We start from the raw sequence: 21510 nt of genomic DNA, 5'->3' as shown, positions 1-21510 counted from the left end.
CAATAAGACCCAACATCTGGAGCGAACAAATTTTACTGTGCTACATGGTAAAAATGAATGAACCGCAGAGTGAAAAGTATTTACTCGTCTATTACTCTTTCCACTGTAACCGACGAAACCCGTGACATTTGGATGTGATAATCCTCGATGATAACTGAATTTAAGTGACCATATGCTCCATTAGCTATTTTTCAATTTGAGTGGCACTGAAGACCGTTTCAAATATTTATCCACAGGTCGAAGAACTTCAAGAAGAAGAATCCGTGGATATCATCAAAAGCATCGATTTCATTTGACAATTATTGACTTTATTTGTCGAATAATTTTTCATATGAAATAGTTAATTTATGAAATAGTACGGAATGGTTTGCGCCCCATTTTTTTCGTCGATCAGAAAGGGATGAGGAGTTAACTCCAGGTTTCACTGTGACACCTCATATTTCATTACCTATTAATAATACGATTATTTGTTTCAATTAATTTTGCCAACAAAATTGATTTCATCGTTTCTGAATAGTTCTCTTCAATATCTCTGAAGATGGACGATGGCCAGAGTGCAAGACAGAGGAGTATACGTGGATATTATATACTAGATACTACAGGGATGGGGCGCTTGGTCATCGTGCTAATCAAATACGAAAATTGGTCGGCAGGACATTGGACAACGCTAATATCCTCGATAATGAAATTACTCTATTGAAGGGGACCGGATGGGTACTCGGGGTATCTGACAATGAGGTGGGTTGTTCACAAATTCACCTGTTCACACTACTCTCACCCATACACTTCAACGTGCACGAAGCTCATGCCACTTGATTACGAATTGATCCAACGATTAACACACAAATGAAAAAAGAAACTGCTTCAGTACACGTACATTGACATCCGTGGGGTGAACAGGCCAATTCCTAGTAGACCGGTAAGGATATCGACGTATTATTTACATTTCGATACAGACTACACTACAGAATCACCAATTTCCAATTATCGATTTGTCAATTAAGTTGTGTTAAAAAATTAAAAAATAAATCGCGCATATTCAGTGCCATTCGAATGACATTTTCGCACAGAACTATTCTTCAATTTGTTTAATTCAGACTTGCAAAATTTAGATTTTAACAACATGACAAAAGGCTCGGCAGCTCAAGCTCAAAAGGAGCACAAAAAACCGGTTAAAGCCCACATTTTAGCGGAAAAAGAATAGTTAAGGACGAAGAATAGTTAATCGTCGTGTCATTACGCTGAAATAATATTAAAAAACGAACGAATCAGCGCCATTTTTACTTTATTATTCCCGAAATATGCGCTGGAATCGCCATAACCAAACCGCGGATGAAAAATTATCGTGTTCCCCTCATCATATCTATCATCCACAAGAAAAAATAACACTCACCCTTCCACGAGTCATCGTCCTTGTCCCGGTAGTCGTTGGATTTCACATGTCGCATATTCACGAGACGATGAAATCTCGAGTGAGCTTTATCATACATAACAGATAGGTAAGACGTACTTTTCTTGTGCTGTCTCGGTGTGGGTCAGCATGAGGATCTCCTGCGACGGATACACCATCAGCATCAACAGCAGCAGCAGCAGCAGCACCAGCAGCAACAACACACAGTAAAATCGTGCACGCATTATGAGAGGGAAAGAGTTTGCGCAGTAGAGTCTGTGAAATTGTATAGGAGGGCCAGAAAGAGAGTGCAAGGTGGAAGTGAGAGAAGAAAAAGCGCCTTCCCGCAATGATATATATATATATATACATATATATGTAGGTATATATGTAGGTACAGAGAAGAGGGATAATGCTCGGTTGGTCTCGGTCAAAGTCGTCCATCTTCGTTCCACCGCCTGCTTGAGCGGACTAGTAGCGAAGTGCCTGCCATGACTGGCCCCGTGGATGCTTTGCGGGGGGGTGCTGAGAGGGGGCGGGGAGTAGTTGGAGGGAAGCGGTCCGAACGAATCCGGCGTCGTGATTGGTCTAAGCGTGGGAGAGCCGCCCGCCCGAGCTATCCGGCCGGCAGTCAGCGCCGAGCATCCAAGTTGAACGTTACAGAGACGGGGGATCGTGACAGTCATTGCTACATACATTAATCCAACTCCGCTGTAATCACTTTCTCACAAGAATAATCCTCCTCAGGACATTTTAATATTTATTATAACACCGTAAATACCATCAATCTAAGGATTTACCCAGAGCCAGCCAATATGACTCAATAGTTACATATCAACAGGAGTAGAAAAATTAAACAAAAAACAAAGAGGGCGACAGAGATTATTGGAATAAAGATAAAACCGCGACAAGAGATACGATGGCCGCCAACGGCGCGCGTCAAGTTCACGTCAGTGCTGTATCCTCGTTATTTCACAGTGTAGCGTGTCAATTTGTGCTCGTGTCTTGGCCACCATTACGCCTATACACGTCGTGCGTGTGTCTGCTTCGCTTATACTGAAAGTCAAGTGGATATTTTAAATCACAGTGGAAATAACGAGAAACGTGCTCTTTTTGTATGTGTTATGTATATGTGCGCGCGCGGTTAACGCCCGGAAAAAAAAAGCAAGAGAGGTGCGTGTGGACAGCATCAGCACGATAACAACACTCGTGTGTTTGTTTAGTATTTTTCATTTTTATTTTCATTATTTACGTGACCTCCAGGAGTGTGTAATTAATTAGTAAAATATAAATCTCAATTATTAGTGAAGCACTCTAGATAATAGGATAATAGAGTGTGCATATAAGTTACCTCGACGAATGAAAAAAAAAATAATAGAAGCAATATTATCTCGTTCAGTGGTTCATCATGCGGTAGTTTCTACGGCCACTTTGTACGTGGGCATATACAATCAACAGTGTGTGGTGTAGTGGCCACCACTCGTTTACTTGGCTGATCAAGTGACCGTCGGCAACGCATTGCTCGTGTGAAAACGTGCACATATTATTCTCTCGATTATAGTTTTTTTTTCCTATTCCGTACATTCGCTCGATGTTGATATTTCGTCAGTCTTCCTAAACAATCATTCCAGTGTTCCATGATTTTGTTTTTTTTTTTTGTAAATTTCATCTCCCCTAACCTTCGGTAATTTTTGGCACAAGCGTATCTAACATTTCCATGTGATGTTTAACCAGTGATTTGAAGTGAAGTAAAAAAGATTAAGTTATTAACGAGGATTAAAACAAAGTGATACGGGTAGGCTGGAGGGAGGTGGATTTTTTTTGGAGATAATGTGGTAGATGTACGTACTGCAACATAAGAAAGAACGCTGTGAAAAATAAAAAGACGATAACCTGCCAGCAGTGGCGCGCTAACGCCCGATCAGTCCCGTCGGACGGTCGGGGCGCGTAACAATAATGCCGCACGTGAGTAGCAGTGGCGGCGGCGATGATCTCGGTAGTGAAGATGAGGTCAAGGTTTTCAAGGATGAGGGCGAAGACGAAAAGAGATCATCTGAAAATCTCACGGAGGAAAAGAGTTCACTCATTGATCTCACAGAGTCAGAGGTGCGATATTTTGTTATCATCGACAACTCATATTTTTTTTAAGTTTCTTTTGCCCCTCGACTCACTCTTATTCACAGGCTCTCCCTCGCTCGGCCTTCAATTGTCCCCTTTGTTTTAAAAAATTTGTACAGGGGACTGGCAGTTCTACGAAACCAAACTATGTGTTTGTTTACAGGAGAAAGGTTCGCTCGCGGGTGGCAGTTATTCGACAACGGGAAAGGCCTCAACGAGGTCTGATCTCAGTCCAGTTTTCGGTGAGTTTTTAAATATTAAATGTAATGATTACACGCGATTGTTGTCTCTGGTTATGAGAGAAGTACTTTGATACAATGCAGAGAGAAGAATGAATATATACGGAGATGAGTTGATATCTCGATGTGTGCGCTAGATACAGAGGTTGAACAGTTTTCATGAACAAACGGGATAGTATTTAATTGATTTAGGTAGAAGATATGGAAATAAATATTTATTTTGCCAAAACTATCGATGTAGGGAATATTTAAGAATAAGTAATAGCGGGGTTCTCAACTTCTATCAGATCGTTCGTGCTGAAAACTGCCATTTCATTTTCATTAATTATAACCAAATTTATTTTCCCCTGCGGTACATACCAAACATCGCGAATAAACTATTTCCAAACAATCAAGCTCACTAATTAAATTGCGTAAGCAATATTTTTGTAATTTGTGCTTTACTTATTCTTCAACTATTAAAATGGTTTTGAAATGCCCTCAAATGCGAGCCCGGATGTTCGACTAAAAGAGTGGTCAACTAATTGGGATATCCTTAATTACTCAATTTTTTCAAAATTGATCATCGGAAAGATGGCACTGCACACGCTCATGTCTAGACATGATCACAAAAAATTTGTATTTTTTAGTTTCAATCTCAAATTGTCAAAAAATATGGGAAAACGTCCAGACGAGACATTAGAAAATTTCCATTCAGAAGCAAAAATCATCGATTTAAAGAATAATGACGTGTGTTGCGAGAGGGCCGGGGAGAGGTGGAAGAATCATTGAGGTTAATCCCATTTCTTGGTACGACCCCGAGACAAATTATCACGTCCATTAGTAATGCACACAATGGAGTTATGCCATTCCCTCTCAGGTCTCATTCCTCAGTTTCTCTTTCTGTTTTTCCTCCTTCTCTTGCGTAGCCATCTCGTCACTGACAAATTGATAGCCTCGCGTCGTTGACCGCGTTGTCACACTGTTGCCAAAAGACTTTGTCCTCTGCTGACTAGTGGCACCAAGTCATCGTCTGTCACATGGCTTTTCTCTGCACGAATTCACCTCTCTCCCGTCCGGAAATTCTGCTAATAAATCAAATAATTGATTTATATTTGCATCTGGTCGTCGCTCTTCGTATTTATTTCCTCAGTTTGTTTTTTATAACACTTCATTATCCCATTATTGGCTCGATTGATTTTTTTCCAATGCCGAACTCCTCTTGGTCAATATTTCTCCTAATTAGGCATCAAGGATATATTGCTAATGGTTCATTTCTCATGGAAATTGCTCTATTCCCATTATATTTATTCCCTACGAATTATGCCGGACATGGTGTAAGTCAATGACTTTTATTCAACTTTAATAGCTCACTGATTCATACTTTCAACGCTATAGGGGTAATGATAGTCTAGATAATGACATAATTGGAAAATCCAACAGTGATGACCACCGATATATTGCCCTGATTAACATCCAGAAAAGAATATAGCAAAGCGATACGGGAAAGGTGTCATCAAAAAGCCATAATGAAGGCACAATTGGACAAATACTGTTGTCAAAATTCAAGTGTGAAGTGGAATCCATTGATCACATACTTATTATCCTGACATATGACATTTTAAATTTATTCTTTCGATCGGCTTCACGCAAGCTTACATTAAGTGGCTTAACTTAAACGGTGAATCATCGGTTATCTACATATCAACTTGACGACTGGCTCTTGCAACTTACTAAAATTTTCCGATCATTAAAATATTGGAGAATGAAAATTTCTAATACTGAAATGACGCCAATGGCAGTGGATAGCGGTCCCTCGAATATTCAAGTGTATGAAGACTTGAAGCCACTTCATACATGTATAGATATACAAAAAAAAAAAAAGAAGGGAGCATGCATGACAGTCACTCAAGTGGTTAATAATTTTGACGATTGAAAAGAGCCGAGTGGCGGCGACGGCGGTCTAAAGTTGTCGTTCCCCGAAACGAGACACATGAACCATCCTTCCTGTCATATTCCAACCATAGACCGGATTTTCTATCAAAAACAAAAGCTGTTTTTTTAGGGGATGTTTATTTCCTTTTTCGTTGTTGGCTCTATTTGGTTATTCTATGACCGAGGGATTCGTGGGGAAGTCGATGATAAATGAATTACGTCACATGATGAAAAATCAAGAAGTAGCAATGAACATGACGTTGATTAATTATTTGTAATAATTTAGGATGCCAGAAATTTGACATAATTTGAATGTGCTTGGGGTTAGTGGTGGATGTAAAAGTAGGGTGAATTGGCAGCAAGGGCCAATGATATCTCGTTGTGCGAAGTAATTGACGAGTTGGAGTGTAGGCGGCTGAGGCGCTTAGATAGCCCCGGGCATAGTGTATCGTGAAACGAAACGAGACGAAAGGAGCAGCATCCACAGCGGCTATACGACGATCTTGGAGTATGCTACAAGTCTTCTTCTCATGTATACCAATGGCTAAAGGATACGGATGGAGGGAGGAAGGAAAACGAGGAGGTGGAGAAGTACAGGCCGAGGGAACGAAATGAAACGAAACGAGGCGAACGAGACTCGCTGCATCACCCTGAACTTGCCCGAATACCTTTCCACCGAGTCCTCGTACAGTAACCAATGCACATGGCATCGACTTATTGCTTTCTTCATCTCACACTTTTATCTTCTGTCCACCTTCCTCGTCCCTTACAATATACCTATACATTCATTTTCCTTCACTCCTATCCCACCTCGCCACTGTTTCCAACGCCGTCGTCGCCGTTGTCGTCATCCTCTTGACTCCATTTCTCTCTCACTTGCGCATTTATCTCATTCCTTTCTGGTCTCTTGCTCACTCCTTCGGCTTTGTTTCTTCTTACTTTGTCTCACAACCATGCCAACTCTACATCCATTTCTTACGCTCAGCATTGCCTACCGGGTGTTTGTGAACAAGCCCATATTCATCAATTCACAGAACTTGTCCAAGGATTGAAGAAAAATTGATAAACTCCGTTCATTTTCAACTTTTAGTGCACCCCACACTCTTCACATTTCCAGTTAATTTTTTGCAAGTGAGAAAATTTCTTGTATAGACCTGATTTACAATCAGCTGGGGGAAAAAAAATAACGATTCATTCCACTCATGCCATCGAGAAGCATCTCCTCGACATGTTGATAAAAAATGAGAAAAAAAAAATCTAGATTGTAGGAAAATGGTTGGGTTTTTGCGAGGTGTTGAATACCCATCCAAGTCCCGATGAGAATAGGCAACACAGACACCCGGTATATACAAACGAACATATACATTTAAACGAAAACTACTCGGAGCAGTGTTGCTGTATGTATTTATGCTTATGCATGTATATACATACATATAGAGTTGGGTATGCTGGGTTCCACTGGAGCTCTCTACCTACCTGCTCGCTAACGAGCCTACCTGCGTTGCTGCACTTCTTATATTCGTGAAGCGAGCAACGAGAGAAACACAGAGGCCTCACATCTCTGCAGTTTCTCCTCGTTGTCCTTTCGTTCTGGGGGCTACCCATGGTCCTGCCATCATCCTCCCTTCCTACCTCCCTTCCGCCCTCCAGTGTCCCTACTCATCTTCTCCCATCTCTTGCCTCTCAAATGGATCCTTTCCCCCTCCCACCCCGTTGCAGGAGGCGCTGCTTCCCTGCGGTGGTGTGTTGCACCTTCCTTTCATAACTGGTTAAACAAATTTCTTCGTAAAAGCACTTTTCCAAGAATTCTCATCGTTTTAAAAAGTATACGCCTCCCTCATTTTTCAATTTTTCCTTTTTATTGTCATTTTAAAAAACAAACATGACAGTTTGACTCAAATAGCTTTACCGACGAATTTTCTATGCTCTCTTTGTGCCTTCATTAGTCCACCTGATTCTGACGCATTAGCGCCTGGGCAGCATTAACAATATTTTTCCTTCAACGCCCCCCTCCCCCTTTGTCAGTCAGTATTTTTCGTTTTAATGTATCAAATGAAGCTATATCTCCACTCACCTGACATGTTACCCTTAACGTTGGTAAATAATTTGCCATAATTACCGATCTAATGAATCATTGCCGAAAAAATACGGGAAACACCGGCCCCTGACCCACGACAACACGTGCTCGACACGTGGATTTATTTAATTCACGACGTCACGCAATGTCACGCGAGAAAATATATAGGAAGTGAATATGGGCATGGGGGTGATGAGAGACTTCATCATAGTGTTTGTCGGTGATTACGGAAACGCATTTGGTAAAAAAAAAAAAATGAGCAACAGTTCTATTCACTTTTTATGCAGTCACGCAATCAGTAGTTATATTTGTTTTTGTATTTCCGGTTTATATCAATTTATGAAATTGGAGTATCAGATTTTCGTGGATAATTCACCCAATTCATGTGAGTTTAGTTTAGTTAATAGGAAAATTAAAAACACGATAGACATCTCTCTTTGTCTCTCTCTCTCTCTCTCTCTCTCTCTACTAGCTTGTTATTATAGTTTCGTTGTTATTTTTGGCTTGAATAATTTCATCTTAGCTTCACCGGGAATTATCATTATTTGAACCCTTGAAGAAGAAATATGGACATATATCTCATTTATATTCATACCTTGAACCTTTTTCACGATTGGCATATGTTTACGAGTGTTAATTTTGAAAAGTTTGATTTTTGAATAGTCTTTCTTTGCTGTTACAACGTTGAGAAAAAAAAATAGTAATTACCGAAAATTTATTGGAATGACTGGCACGTATTGATAATTATCCCAGTGTTGTACTGAATATGAGACCCACTGATGATTATGATTATAAAAGGTTGTATGAAGTATGGCAGTAAATAAAGACGTATGGGGCATGAGGGAAGACGGAGGAAAGAGACTTTTTGAAGATTCGTGTGAGTGGGTGAGAAAGAGAGGGAAAGGAGGAGATAGAATAGAAAAGTATATGGCAAACTGTGGGTTAGCAATCGCCTGTGTAGTGCTTGACGACAATAATAAATATGTCCATAAATTTCATTGTTTAGAACACCTAGTGCGTCCTTCAAAATATAGGTCCCTCCAGCCTCCGCATGTTGGGTCCCAGCATTTTTTGAATATCTTATCATTGTGAGTGTCGTATGGTAACCAACATTGGAGGGACTCTCTGGATTTCCTTTTATTGATACATCTGTCACAAGAAATAGAGGCTCGTATAAAATTGAATACTCCATTCGAGATGGTACAACTGATTTTTTGATGGCACCCAAGACATCAAATAATGAAGAGACGGTATCTCGATATCTCCAACAAATCTACAAATTCAAATGGCCCTGTAAGAATTTGTTCAATATTGTCCTCACAGTTGCCTCATTAAATTGGGGAATTTCACTGATTGAGGGCCTTCAAATATCTTTCACAGTTGCTATTAACCAAAAAAATATTGCACGTAGTATGTGCGTATATTATAGCGTGCCATTGACTTCTTATGAATTCTTCATAGAAAGTCTTAATTTCCGAGAGGTGCCATCATTTAGTCGCATAATCAATGTTAGATATTTTCAATATTTTCTATCTATCATTGGCTTTTGAGTGTGACTGTTTCTTTCTCGATTGTAAACGTAATAGCATCGAAGAAAGTTAATTATTTCGTTGCAGAAATAATAAAAATTTTCAATGAAAATCAATTTTTCTAACGTTGTACCATTGTATTTTATCAACATTGAAGCCGAGTGTTGATCGCATAAGAAAGTGGGAGCAAAGAATAAAATGGAAACGATCAAGCGATCCGATGAGTTAACTAGAACCAAATAAGGCAACTTTATCCGGTTACTCGGTAAATAATTGTGCCTCGTAAAACGAAGGGTAGGTAACTTGAGGATTTATATGGATGTAACCAGTGAACTCCCGACACTTGCTTTTCCATACACAAACGCTCCTCAACGTACCTACCATCTTTCAAATCATCCTTATCTGGAATTCTATAGTAAAACAATATAACATATGATGGACGATACTTTATTTTTATTGAAGTAAAAAAATAAAAATATCAAACAGAAAATTCCAATGACGTTGAATTCCAAACAAATGCGTAACTCCAATGACTTTCCCTCAGCACTTGATAAAGTTGAAGAGTTATACCGCTTGTTTAGTGAATTTAACTTGATGGTCTGTTGACTGCAGTAAACTCTGCGACCAAGAGAAAACACTCAAATACACTAGGTTACTACACTTAATCTTATCTAGCCGACCATATTGCATCAGTTATGAAAAAAAAAAGAAGAATAAATAATTGCGGTGGAATCATCTCTGCGACTAGGCGTCAAGTTTATTTCTCACCATATCTGCTGATTCTAAAAATTTTATGTGGTTTAAGCCCATCATTTCAATCAATTCAACCTTGCTTTGAGGAACATAAAAAATGAATAAAATCTTCTGTAAATGTAAATGAGTCAAAGAGGGAAAAAAAGAGAGAGGGAATGGGTTCTTCACCTCAAGCGAGGGGCTGCTTATGAGTTCAAATATTTATCGTCCTGTTATCCTTGTGACTTCCCGGAGCATCTTCACGCGAATTGTCCACGGGTGTCAAACTGTTCACTTCTGCTCAATGTTTTCAGCGTTCCAACGTAGCCCATCGTAACCCAAGAACGGGTTATACGGGCCACTCCATACAGAATGCTGTATGTATCTGAATATATAGGATGGAGCAAAGGCGTGGGCGAAGTATACTTTTTTTTTTCGGGTCTGTTCCTTTTTCTAACTTATTTCTTTCCATGAACGAAGACTGAACGAGGACCCGCCGGCTTGCCGGTGGTGGCCTTGCGGTGTTGCCGTGCCGTTTTGGGATCTTGCACGACCGCAGAGTTTCTTTGTCTCTTTTCTTACCTTTCTTCCTTTTCCATTGGTTCCCTCTCCTCCAGCATTTTTTGAATAAATTTCACAAGGCACGCTCCCGTAGGCGCTCTGCAAACAAGGAAGCCTCTGAGCATCGCGGAAACTCATGTAGTTTGGCCCTCTCTCTCTCTCTCTCTTGCTCTCTCTTTCTCCGGGAATTTCTCACTAATCTCATCTTAACATAATTCGAGGTGTACATTTTTCCGTATTATTTTTCTTTACACGTTTTTGAGCCTTAAAAATTCACTCAACTTGGGTGGATCCAGGAAGGGCGGGAAGCTGAAAGGAGAAGGTCGTTGGACCGAAATATCGCCTACGCGTGCGTACAAGAGACATTCTTCGGATCGTTTATTTCTTCCTGGAAATTATTGCAAGTTCTCGGTGGTCATGTACTTGTGGATTGAAAAGAATAGAATTCTGGGTCTCCATTCTAGGGTCTGATATTACAATGAATGAGAATTCAGCACAATCAACTCGATGCATCCCATGATTATTGGGTGTGTTGAAATATATTTCTGAAGGAAAAAATGGCGTGATGATAAGGAATGTTGAAGAGACTAAAAATCCTACCGTGCCATGGGTGGTCTATGCATTTGAACTCGATAGTAAATACTTGAAGCACTTCTTGCGGATGTTTATTACTCATTTATTTGTATCTCACAGATTATCAGGAATCTACACCTACTTTTATGTGTATATCTAGGCCTTTCTCTTCGTCAGCATTGTATTGAGATAGTGAAAATGAAGTTATCTATGAAAAAAGTTAAATTTCCGGTGAAAATTCAATTTAGCCCAGTGATTAAGAGCGCATGCTGATGAATGTCAGTGGCGAGGGTGTATCTGCACAATGTTGCAATGACAAATTACAGCGATGAAACTGCACTTGAAATCAAAGGAATATTTCTCAATGACAAGAAAAGTCCCCATTAGGTTATGAAATAGTCATAGCTTTGCCATAAACGATTCAAACTGAATATGGAGCGTACGCGAATAATACGTGGGCGTTGATATTTCGTTTCTTCTTCATTAGTATTTCTCTCTCTCTCACTCTCCCTCCCTTTTTTTTCTCCATTTTCCGCTTATTAAAACAGCATTAATATGCTCTGTCTTTTCTTTCATCTGTCAAGCGTATTTCTTGCTCAGTGTCCTGGTTTGTTGTCACGCAACCGAGTCATCTTTATCTTTCATGGTTTTGTTATCTCAGCGCTATCGCTGAAATTTGCGCGCGCCCGCGCATTCCCTCTATACACTAACGCTCAGTTATTTCGCTCGGTAAATAATACCGTTTCATTTTTTCTTTCTCTTTTTTCAATTTTGGAGGTTTTCGAATTGACTCATTCGTTTGGAGAATTCTCAGCTGAGTTCGGCTCCACGAAGTACCCCACAACAGCTCGTAGCCTTGGTCGAACCAGCCACCCATTGTCCGCATGGCGTCTCTTATTACACGAGAGGTACAGCACGACGACTGAGTACCTTGGGGAACTGCCTTGTTTCTTTCTTCTCTCTTCTCATTCCTCGCTAACTAAGAAATTCTACCCAAAATAATTTGATCCTTAACTCACGTGATAAAATTCATAATAAACGCACCGGGTGGATATGTCAGGGAGAAGTGAATATGGAAAAAAATTCATAACTATCGGACTGTTAGAAAAGGGCCCCTGAAAATTCCGTCAAAAAATATTTGAATTCTCAACAATTACTTGCTTGTATAATTCTTTTCTGTATTTTGTCAATGAAAAAAATGTTTAACTCTTAAGTATTCGAGGGAATAGTTATTCTGCCTAACTATGGAAAATCCCATCGTCTTGAATTTTCCATGAACTATTTGATACTGGACTGAATTTGAATTCGCCCTCTGGACATACCACACGAAACTATCGCTTTATTTTCAAAACTATTATAACAAAATAGTATCACTGTTTATTTAGTCTGTGGCTCACTAATTTCGGCTTTTACATTCCTTCAGGACAATGTGACGGAAAACTTGTCATTTAACAGGCATTTGTCGTACAAATGTTGATCCTTCATCCTTAGGTAGAACCGTGGAAAAACTCCGTGACTAAAAGCAATATAGTTCTGTTAGAGTATTGCACTTGTTGCACAAAAGCACACGAAAAGTGTATATAGTTGTAGTGGTGGGCGAAAACACTAAATAATTCTTCTCTTCGTTTTCCCCCTTATTTTTCCCTTCTCCCTCCTGTTTTTTTTTTCTTTTGAGAGAAACTACCACACCAAACCAGACTGGACTTGACCAGTGCTGACCAAGACGAGACAGACCCCCCGTGTCGAAACCCATGAGACCGTACACAAGCACGCATTTTCTGTTGACATAGAGAGGGTCAAGGGCCATGGTATGGATCTCTATCTTCACTCGGGACTTTGCTTGGAATCTGTACAGTTGTTCTGTCCCATGAGGGTGCAGTAATCCTTGACCTTTTTTTCATCGTACATTTTTTTTTCTCTTCTCACACCGGGAAAAACGGCAGAACATCTTAAAAACCCGCATTCTTTTCGTCCCACTCAAATATCCTTCGTTTTCTCACTTCGTTGTAGTTTATGTGCTCTTGGGGCACAGGGATTGGGGGAGGGAAAAACCGAAAACACATTCAGAACACGTATTATGTCTCAAATTAATTCTTCAATCTCGGAAATCGTAGCTCCCTAGGAAACTAGTCTCCAAGGACCTGCAGGGATTCTCCCCAGTAAAGCCTGCATTCCAGGAGGAATTTTACGTCGTATTGAATGGGACAATATTTGAAATATTGCCTATGCGAAAAGCGAAAGAATTGGATGTGATGTTTTTTGTAAAACAAGACTGTAATTTTGTGACTCGCAGTGTGATGAAGTTCCACGAAGAATTAGACCCTCATCGTAGGTCTGAGATTTGTGAATTCCCTCTCGCTCGCTCTACTGGTGTCGGTAGATCGGTTAGGTAGGTTATACGTTGATGGACCAGAGCTAATCTGAAAATCACCGGAACTTCACAATTATAGTAATTTACCAGCCGACAACAAGCCTGTACACACAAGCCTCGTCCCCATAATGATATTAAGGGCCTAGTTGCTTTCTTTCTGTTGCTTGTATTTCTTTTCTTCCACTTATGAGTTTATTGCACTAATTTATAAATTCATAAATATCAGAAATTATGACTGAAGAAACACTCTTGCCACAGATCATTCGGAGGGGGATAAAATATTGCCATTGCAACTTTATTTTACGCACTAATGGAGTCCTATGTTATGTGATTATTAAAACGTGAGAATTTGCAGTTTATGGTGAGAGAAAAAAATGAAAAATTACCGTAACTCGAGTAAATCCCAATTGAGAAATAGAAAGTGCGAACTTTGAGATCGACAGAGTCATAGCTGGGGAGAGATAACGGAGGGTGGAAAGAGAGGCGGACGGATGGTGTGCATTGCTAAGAAGTGAGGAGTGGCTGAACATCATGATGAGTAACAGAGAAGATGTACGGATGTGAGCCTCTACATGTCAGCAATAAACTTGAACGTGCAAGGCGTGTGGCGCGCACATGTGCCACAAAACAACTCATACTCGTCCGCAACCGTATTAGAAAATCTTCTACAATCATAAATGAAAATTAAATTTCAAATATTTTCCATCATGAGACTGGTCCCATTTGATTTCAACACTTATTGTCGTTTCAGTTGGATGTTTACCCGTAACCTGAAATTCGGTGTAATCTCGACTCTTTGAACAGTCATTCGTGTCTTTCTATCTTCCTCTTCGTTTCGTTTCCGGTTATGCGATCACGCAGATGGAGAGAAAGTGTTTGATTCTTCATTTAAACCCTGGGAGAAACCCCATGTAAAATGACAGCTTTTAAAATTATTTGCAATGTTTTTTCGACAATTTATGAGCAACATTTTTGAGATTAATATCAGGAATTTCCAAGGTATTTTAGTAGGCAGAGATTCGAGTTTCGTAAGAAAACCAATAGATCAGTGGAAATTGAACATTTCAGGTCGATAAGTTCAATAATTTATTTCAATAATTCTCACACTATTTCAACGCAGTGAATTCATTTATTCTCGTGATTTTACCTTCAACGACAGTCACGTCAATATTTCATAACAACAATTAATGAGGAAGTCGTCAATTTAACCTGCATTGGTCTTATCTAAGTGTTGGCTTTATCTTCTCCAAATGTGGAATTCCAATGGGGACTTAGAGATAACAAATGTTGATTTTCTTTATATTTTTTTTAACTCCACAACAATTCAGGGCGAATGCAAATTTTTCTAAGAAAATACATCCAACTTCCCTTTGCTGTTAAATTAAACTGAAAATTAGCCATCTATTTATGAAAAAGTTGGATGTTCTTGCCAACAGTTTCACAAACATCAACTTTAAACTTAATCTGCACTTCAGGGCTCGTGTCCAATCTTGATATTCTTTCAGATAATATTTCCGGATTTCGCCTACTATAAAATTGAAAAAAAAAACCGTTGCATGAATATCTGAAGTGAGCTAACAAGACTGTTCACACTCCTTTTATGGATTCCCCTTGCATAAACAGGAATATCGAATCGCCAGAAGACTTACAACACTTTTGATTATTTCCGAGGGAAATCGACTGAATTATTAAACAGCTAAACACCTCGGATTTTTATCCCCCCATTAATTTTGAAAGAAATATAAAGACTTGATTTAAAGAGTTGATGTTATCGTGACCGATCCCGCCATATCTCAACTATGCGTTACACATCAGATTATTTACATCTCATGCGATAAGCTGCGAGGACATAACTATTGAATCAAAGCGAGGTGTCTGATTTCACTAACCGCCCTCTGTGTTTTCATCGTACGGCTTTGTGAATTGGTGTGTTGAGCACTGCATGAAAGACCCTATCAATTTAACAATTTTTTTTACCGGCTAAATGTGTAATTCTACTGTTAACTAATGTTTAGCTGAAAGATTTAATTTTTTTGGGGAATTTCATCGTTAGAAATGGTCATTTTTATGCTGCAAGCAATGAAATCCGGGAATTTCCATTCAATTAGTCCATATCACTCTTTAAAATCCGAGATGTCTGTCAACTACCCATTAAATTCCCGTTTCGACATTATTCTGACTGACTATCATATAAAATTACGGTAACACAATTTTCAAAGCGTAAGCAAACCGATATTTTTCAATTTGATGTTCATAATAATTATTGAAAATTTCGACGGAATTTAGAATATTCCCAATTTCGCAATTTTCCACTTGTTTCCTGTCAATCTCTGGCATTATGCATTTATAAACTAACTCATCTAGTTATCATTTACAACCTCGAAAAATTGAATGACACAACAATGAAAATTTTCCCATTACCTCCTACTGTAGACCTCTACGACAGTGATAAATCTATAAGCAAAGTATCTACAAGAAAACGTAATTGATACTAATTCGATAATAGTCAACTGTTGTGTTGATCAAACGAGCGTAGATTCTCTGAACAAAAGTGATTAAAGAGGAATTGAATGAGAAGAAATAAAAAGAAAGGGGAGAACAAATGATATGCGTGTTTGTCTCGCGTTAGTTTCTCGAAATTTTATATTATACTGAGATTGGTTCGACTCCTCTCGTCTGCCGTATTCTTCTCTCTCATTGTATAAGGTGCCTATCTATATGTATACATATATATATACATACCTATATATATATAACGTTGAAGTATGTTGAAACGAAAACGAACGAAACGTATAATCGCTGGATAAACACGAGCCTTTCTTATTTGTTCGAGCAGGAAAGGTGGACCCAACGCCGCACACCTCCTCGTTCAACATGGGCTACCTTGTCTCGCCGTACCCCTACCCGAACGGTGCCGGAGGACCTATACCTGTCTCTATGGTAAGTGGTATTTACTAAAGTTCATTTTTTTTATTTTTTAGTTTCTTAATTTTCTCTTTTCAACTACATCAATTTGCTGAATGGTGTTACATATTTTCCACCAACAACTCATTAATTCGTCCATACCTTATAACTTTATCTACATAAATTTCCCAAGAGTAATTCAAACCCATGAAAAAATAGCGTTGATAACCAAGTGTCACCGTGTTAATATAAAAACCACATGACAAATGAGAAAAAATTGCATCACGAGGTCGAAAATCTACGCAGCAAAAAGAGCTGAAGTGGACAAAAAAAGTGGGGGCGGGGGAAGGGGTTTAAAAAAAAAACTTGAAAAAATACGTATTCACGGACACGCGAAAGCGTTGATAGAAACTGTAGAGTGATAAAATCAAGAGGTCTCTGGTACGTCGGGTGATCAATCAAATTTTCCGGTAGATTCGCTAGAGGACCGCGTAACTAAAGTGAGACAGTATGATTTCCACTATGACCATACACACGTACAATAACCCATATAAATGTACTTCCAAATATACGTACACAGCCAGTGATGCTGGCTAACGAAAATTGAGTCATGTGTTGATGTATATGTATGCGTTGGTGTGTTGTATTTGATGTACATGTGAGTTTGTACAGCCAGGTAATTTGGCTGCGGTGAAGCATAGCAACGCTAAATAGTGGGCAAAATTGGGGCGATTTGGCGTTAAAGAGAGCGTGATGGTAGTGCATGTGATATTGGTGCGGGTGCGAGCTTCACTGAGCCCATTAGGGACTCTTTCAACCATTCTATAAACCAGACAGACTGAACAAAAGCATCAACCTGACACTGTGAGTGAGTCTTCGTGGAGACAGAGGTCAAATTAAATCGCCCAGATAACATATTTCTTCTCTTACCGAATTGTAGTAGTAGTCAAGTGTGGTAAGGGGCATATATTGAGAAAGAACGAGGAAAAAGTATAACAAAACATCAACATGAACTGGTCTCAAACAGACTCGTTCGTGCTCTTTCACTTTTTTTTTTTTATTTTTTTTTTATTCCTCCCTCCACTGTTCTCTTCTTCCCTTGGTCTCTTTCTCTCGCTTTACCCTTATCCTGGTCAGCGAATCGTCTTGGATTTACCTCCGGCACTCATCTCCCACCGCGTCATTATGTCGTTATTTCCGACAACGAGCGTGTCTTGACGCTGTGAGATTCAGGCCCACCCCTTAATTTCTTCCACACACATTGGTATTCACCAAATATCACCTTCATTTATATTTTTCAATTTAACCAGAAATATTTATTTCCACAGTGAATCGACAATTTCACTGCTGTTTCTATTGGTTACATTTACCAGCAACTAACAAATAACAAAACTAAAGGTGTACTGTAGGACTGATTACGCATACTCCTCGCGTATATCTCTTCTTGGCAACTGCATACGAATATCTCTGGGGCCAACGCCTCTTCCACGAGGTGCCTTATATATACATATATATGTGAAACAATTGGAGTCCATTCATCATTACCTCGTGGAGAGAAAAGAAAAATACCGAGAATAATGAAAAAAAAATATGGGAACTTAATTATTGTCGTTTTTTTTTTTTGACTATACTCTACTGCTCTCCAGTGGTTCACTCAATACACATTTAGAAAAAAGAAAATGGTATTGTTCCCTTTTGTGAATTTACCAACAATCAAAGAGAGTAAAAGCGTGGGTCGTTGATGTCCGTGTGCGATACATGCCTATTTCAATGTTTGACATTTATTTTCTTGGTGGTATATGTACCACTAATTGTTCACCGATCCTGTAGCCGCGTGGGAGCGTCGACACGAAGTCTTTCGCGAGGCCTTATCCTGGTCCCATACAAATAGTGTGAACCTGTATTACGATGCCCCCGGGAGTTCAAGACGTTTAATTTATTTCAACATTACATAATTGATATTGAATTTCTCTACTAGTCTTGAATTTAACCGCACATCTATGTGGCAAATGAATTTGTCATTCGTCCATTGTTCATCGGATTAATGATAATTCCTTCAACGTTTGCCATACCTTTTACCATTGTCTCGTTCAAAGTTTTGCCTATCGTTTATCGCTTGGGGTGCCGTGAAAAAAAAAAAATGGAAAAATAAAAGCGTTAAGAATCACCGAGAACCACAGGGAACCGCAATTTCAGCGGCGATACAACTCCAGGGGAATGTCGGTTCTCTCTCTTCTCTTTAGTCTCTGAAACGAACCACAGGATTTTCTAGTTGCCAAGGATAATGGGCCGCGTGGGTTTTGGGTAATGGTCGCGTGAGATGTCCATGCAATATGGCCAAGTCTCACGCTGACATATTCAATTGACGAGTTTAGGTGGCATAACAACGGATTCCCTTGTCCATTCCAGTTAAATCTTCAATTGTTTTCAACATTTTCCACCAATCTTCTGTGTCATTCTTGTACAGTAGATCTTGCAACGGTTTTTAGTCGAGTTCCTCACCAACTACTCACTGAGTCTCATTTATCTGTCTCATTAGTCGATCCAATCTCCTGTCTCTACTCTCCAGACAGTTCACTATTTATAATAAGATCGGAGTGGAGCAAAATAGAGATTTTAAAATGATCTTGTAATGCCAATGATTCACTGAATTTAAAGGGAAATGAGATGTTTTTTTATCGCTCACCAAACGCTAGAATTTCTTATTGAGCCGTGAAGATGGAAGGAAAAAATTTGAAGTATCTGTCCAACAAACTGAGAAGAAATAATCATAACAGCTGTATTTTTCACAATTTTTTTGTGACTGACCTTTCCAGAAGAAGAATCACCGAGTTTATTGAATTGTTGGTTTCGAAGAAAAGAAAATAGAAGGAAAAAAGTGCTGTGACACGAAGCGTGAAAGAGGATCCGAGTGGGATTACTCTTTGGGCCAATGGGGATTTTTTTTTTTTTACTTGACACCTGTACATAGCAAACAGGGCATTTGGTAGAAATACAGGCAAAATAGAAGCGCTGAAGAGGTACGAAATGGCAAAAAGAGGGGCTCACTCTGGCGCATACGATATTCGCCGAGGGATAAATGAGCCAGAATAAACGCCGAGGGAGGCTCCCGTGAACATTGAAGAATGCCCAGAACTAAACAACGAGCGTCGAGAATACAAAAGTGATGTGTCTGGAAAGCGGCATGGTCGAGTAGAGTGAAGAGAGAGACGGGGTAAAACCCAACGAAGAAGAGGCATCGGTCACTCGCTGTGAATCGGCGGCCACCTTGCCTTCGTAAACCGGGCCTCTCTTTTCTCATTTTAACTCTCGCTTCCATCCTCCTCCTTCACCACGTCTTCGATGCATAACTCAACATTTTGGGGTCTCGTTAAAGTGTTTCCAGGGGAGGTAACGCATAACATCACCGGACAATCGATGTTTTTTCGATAATATATATGGGAAAATGAGCCTCTTCACACTTCCTGTCCTCCTACCCGATCATTTTTCATGAGATGTATCTTACCAAAGTATTTTATACGACCAGATTATATTTTTCCTCCGGCATGGAGCAACATTATTTATGTTCAATGTGCTGCACCCCTCGATGTAACGCTTAAATAGACGCAGGTATATCCTGACCTGTTCATGGGGATTAGGGGAGAATGAAAAAAATTGATCATTGGATTAATAACTGACATGTTTGAGTATTAAATCGGCTGTAAATGAAACAAGTGAAACGTACGTTTTCACTATATCGGCATAGTTAAAGGGAATGTTTATTCGTATGCTCAACAGTAAATTTATTGTGAATTTGAGGTAATTTTTACGGTGGATATAGCGTAGATTTTTCTGGAATTTCTTTCCCGGGTTATTTGAGTGATCCTATGGATGGAGATCCTGTCAATGGATTTACTAAAATGTTTCATGCACCCATTGTAAGAAAATAAGAGCTCAATACGCATATGTCTATTGTAAAAAAAATACCTAAGATCCAGGGCATATCACCTGTATATTCGTAATGAAAAGGTGCCCAATGCACTTCAGTCATTTCAGCTATATTTTCTGTAGAAATTACCTCATATTCATGGGAAATAACCCGTATATCTACCGTAAAATTCACCGTGGAGCGTGTGAATAGACACTGTCACATTTACAGAAGAAAATATTCTTGAAGAAAAAATAAACAAAGAATGACTTCTGAGGAAGAAACAAAAAATGAGAGCGAAATATATCGACAGTCATTATTCTGAAGATCTGTTGAGAAGAAAATATTGTGACACCTGAAGCAAATCCTATGAGTGGCCATGGCGAATGATTCCGGGAATGCTGCAAGAATTGAACTGTTTGAAAAAACAATGGGGTTTGACGAGGAAAGAACTGGCTTATTTATTGTATTTTCGCTTACAAACAAAAGGACTGATGAGCTACTCCAATCTCTAGGAGGACTCAGTTACTGTGCCCTAAGTGAAGAAATATAAATTGAAGGGAGCACGAACAAGTTTAACGTCTTATATTCCTTTGAGGAAAGAAAGTAAACCAAACCCCGCTACAATCACGATCGGAGTCAGGGAAAAAAATATTTTAAAAATTTCTGATTGCTCTTGCCCTTGCAACGATTTTTGTATTAACATTTACCCCTTTCCTCTCGTTTAAATCACTTCGCAATAATAGGGAGCTCGAATTTTCTTTCAACGTGGGTCTTATTTATTTGCGTTGAACCATTGGATTTTTTAAAAATCATTTCTTTTCAATTTTTAATAGATTCCATCAATTTCATGGATTTTAAAATATTTGTAAATCGGAGTGTATGCGAGCTTAGTGTTCTAAGCAAAGATCCAATGATCTGTAGCATAGATTTCCTGCGATTGATAAACCATTCCACGGACATCATTTAGCTTTAATGTGACTTTGGTGTAAATAGACAGCAGGGAATCTCCTTCAGAGGGCGTATCACGTGAATGTTGAAGGAATGGTCTGTTAATGTCCAGTAGATCCGAGAATAGCCAAGAAATGTGGACAGACAAACCGAGTAATTGAATCTTCCTCATAGATTATGCTAGCCCCATAGCAGCAACTGATGAGCCCTTTTCTCATACAACTGCAATGGTTGCAAGTGCATT

At 39.3% G+C, this 21510-nt stretch overlaps 1 protein-coding gene across 2 annotated transcripts in view; it reads left to right on the top strand.

The window, feature by feature from the left end:
• The first annotated feature begins 2003 nt into the window (after positions 1-2003).
• Pan (pangolin) overlaps positions 2004-21510 on the top strand; it is a 93229-nt gene continuing 73722 nt past the window's right edge. Inside the window, exons 1-3 of one of the 2 annotated variants that reach the window (XM_064138565.1) lie at positions 2004-3496; positions 3672-3750; positions 16341-16444. In XM_064138565.1, coding sequence (XP_063994635.1) covers positions 3347-3496; positions 3672-3750; positions 16341-16444 — 333 coding nt within the window. In that variant the 5' untranslated portion in view covers positions 2004-3346. The remainder of the gene's footprint in view (positions 3497-3671; positions 3751-16340; positions 16445-21510) is intronic. The other variant, XM_064138566.1, reaches the window with a different exon arrangement.

The sequence above is a fragment of the Diachasmimorpha longicaudata genome, chromosome 2 (assembly GCF_034640455.1).
Source record: "Diachasmimorpha longicaudata isolate KC_UGA_2023 chromosome 2, iyDiaLong2, whole genome shotgun sequence".
Taxonomy (NCBI): Eukaryota; Metazoa; Arthropoda; class Insecta; order Hymenoptera; family Braconidae; genus Diachasmimorpha; species Diachasmimorpha longicaudata.
The sequence above is the reverse complement of the archived record's forward strand: the minus strand, read 5'-3'. Positions and strand labels throughout refer to the sequence as shown.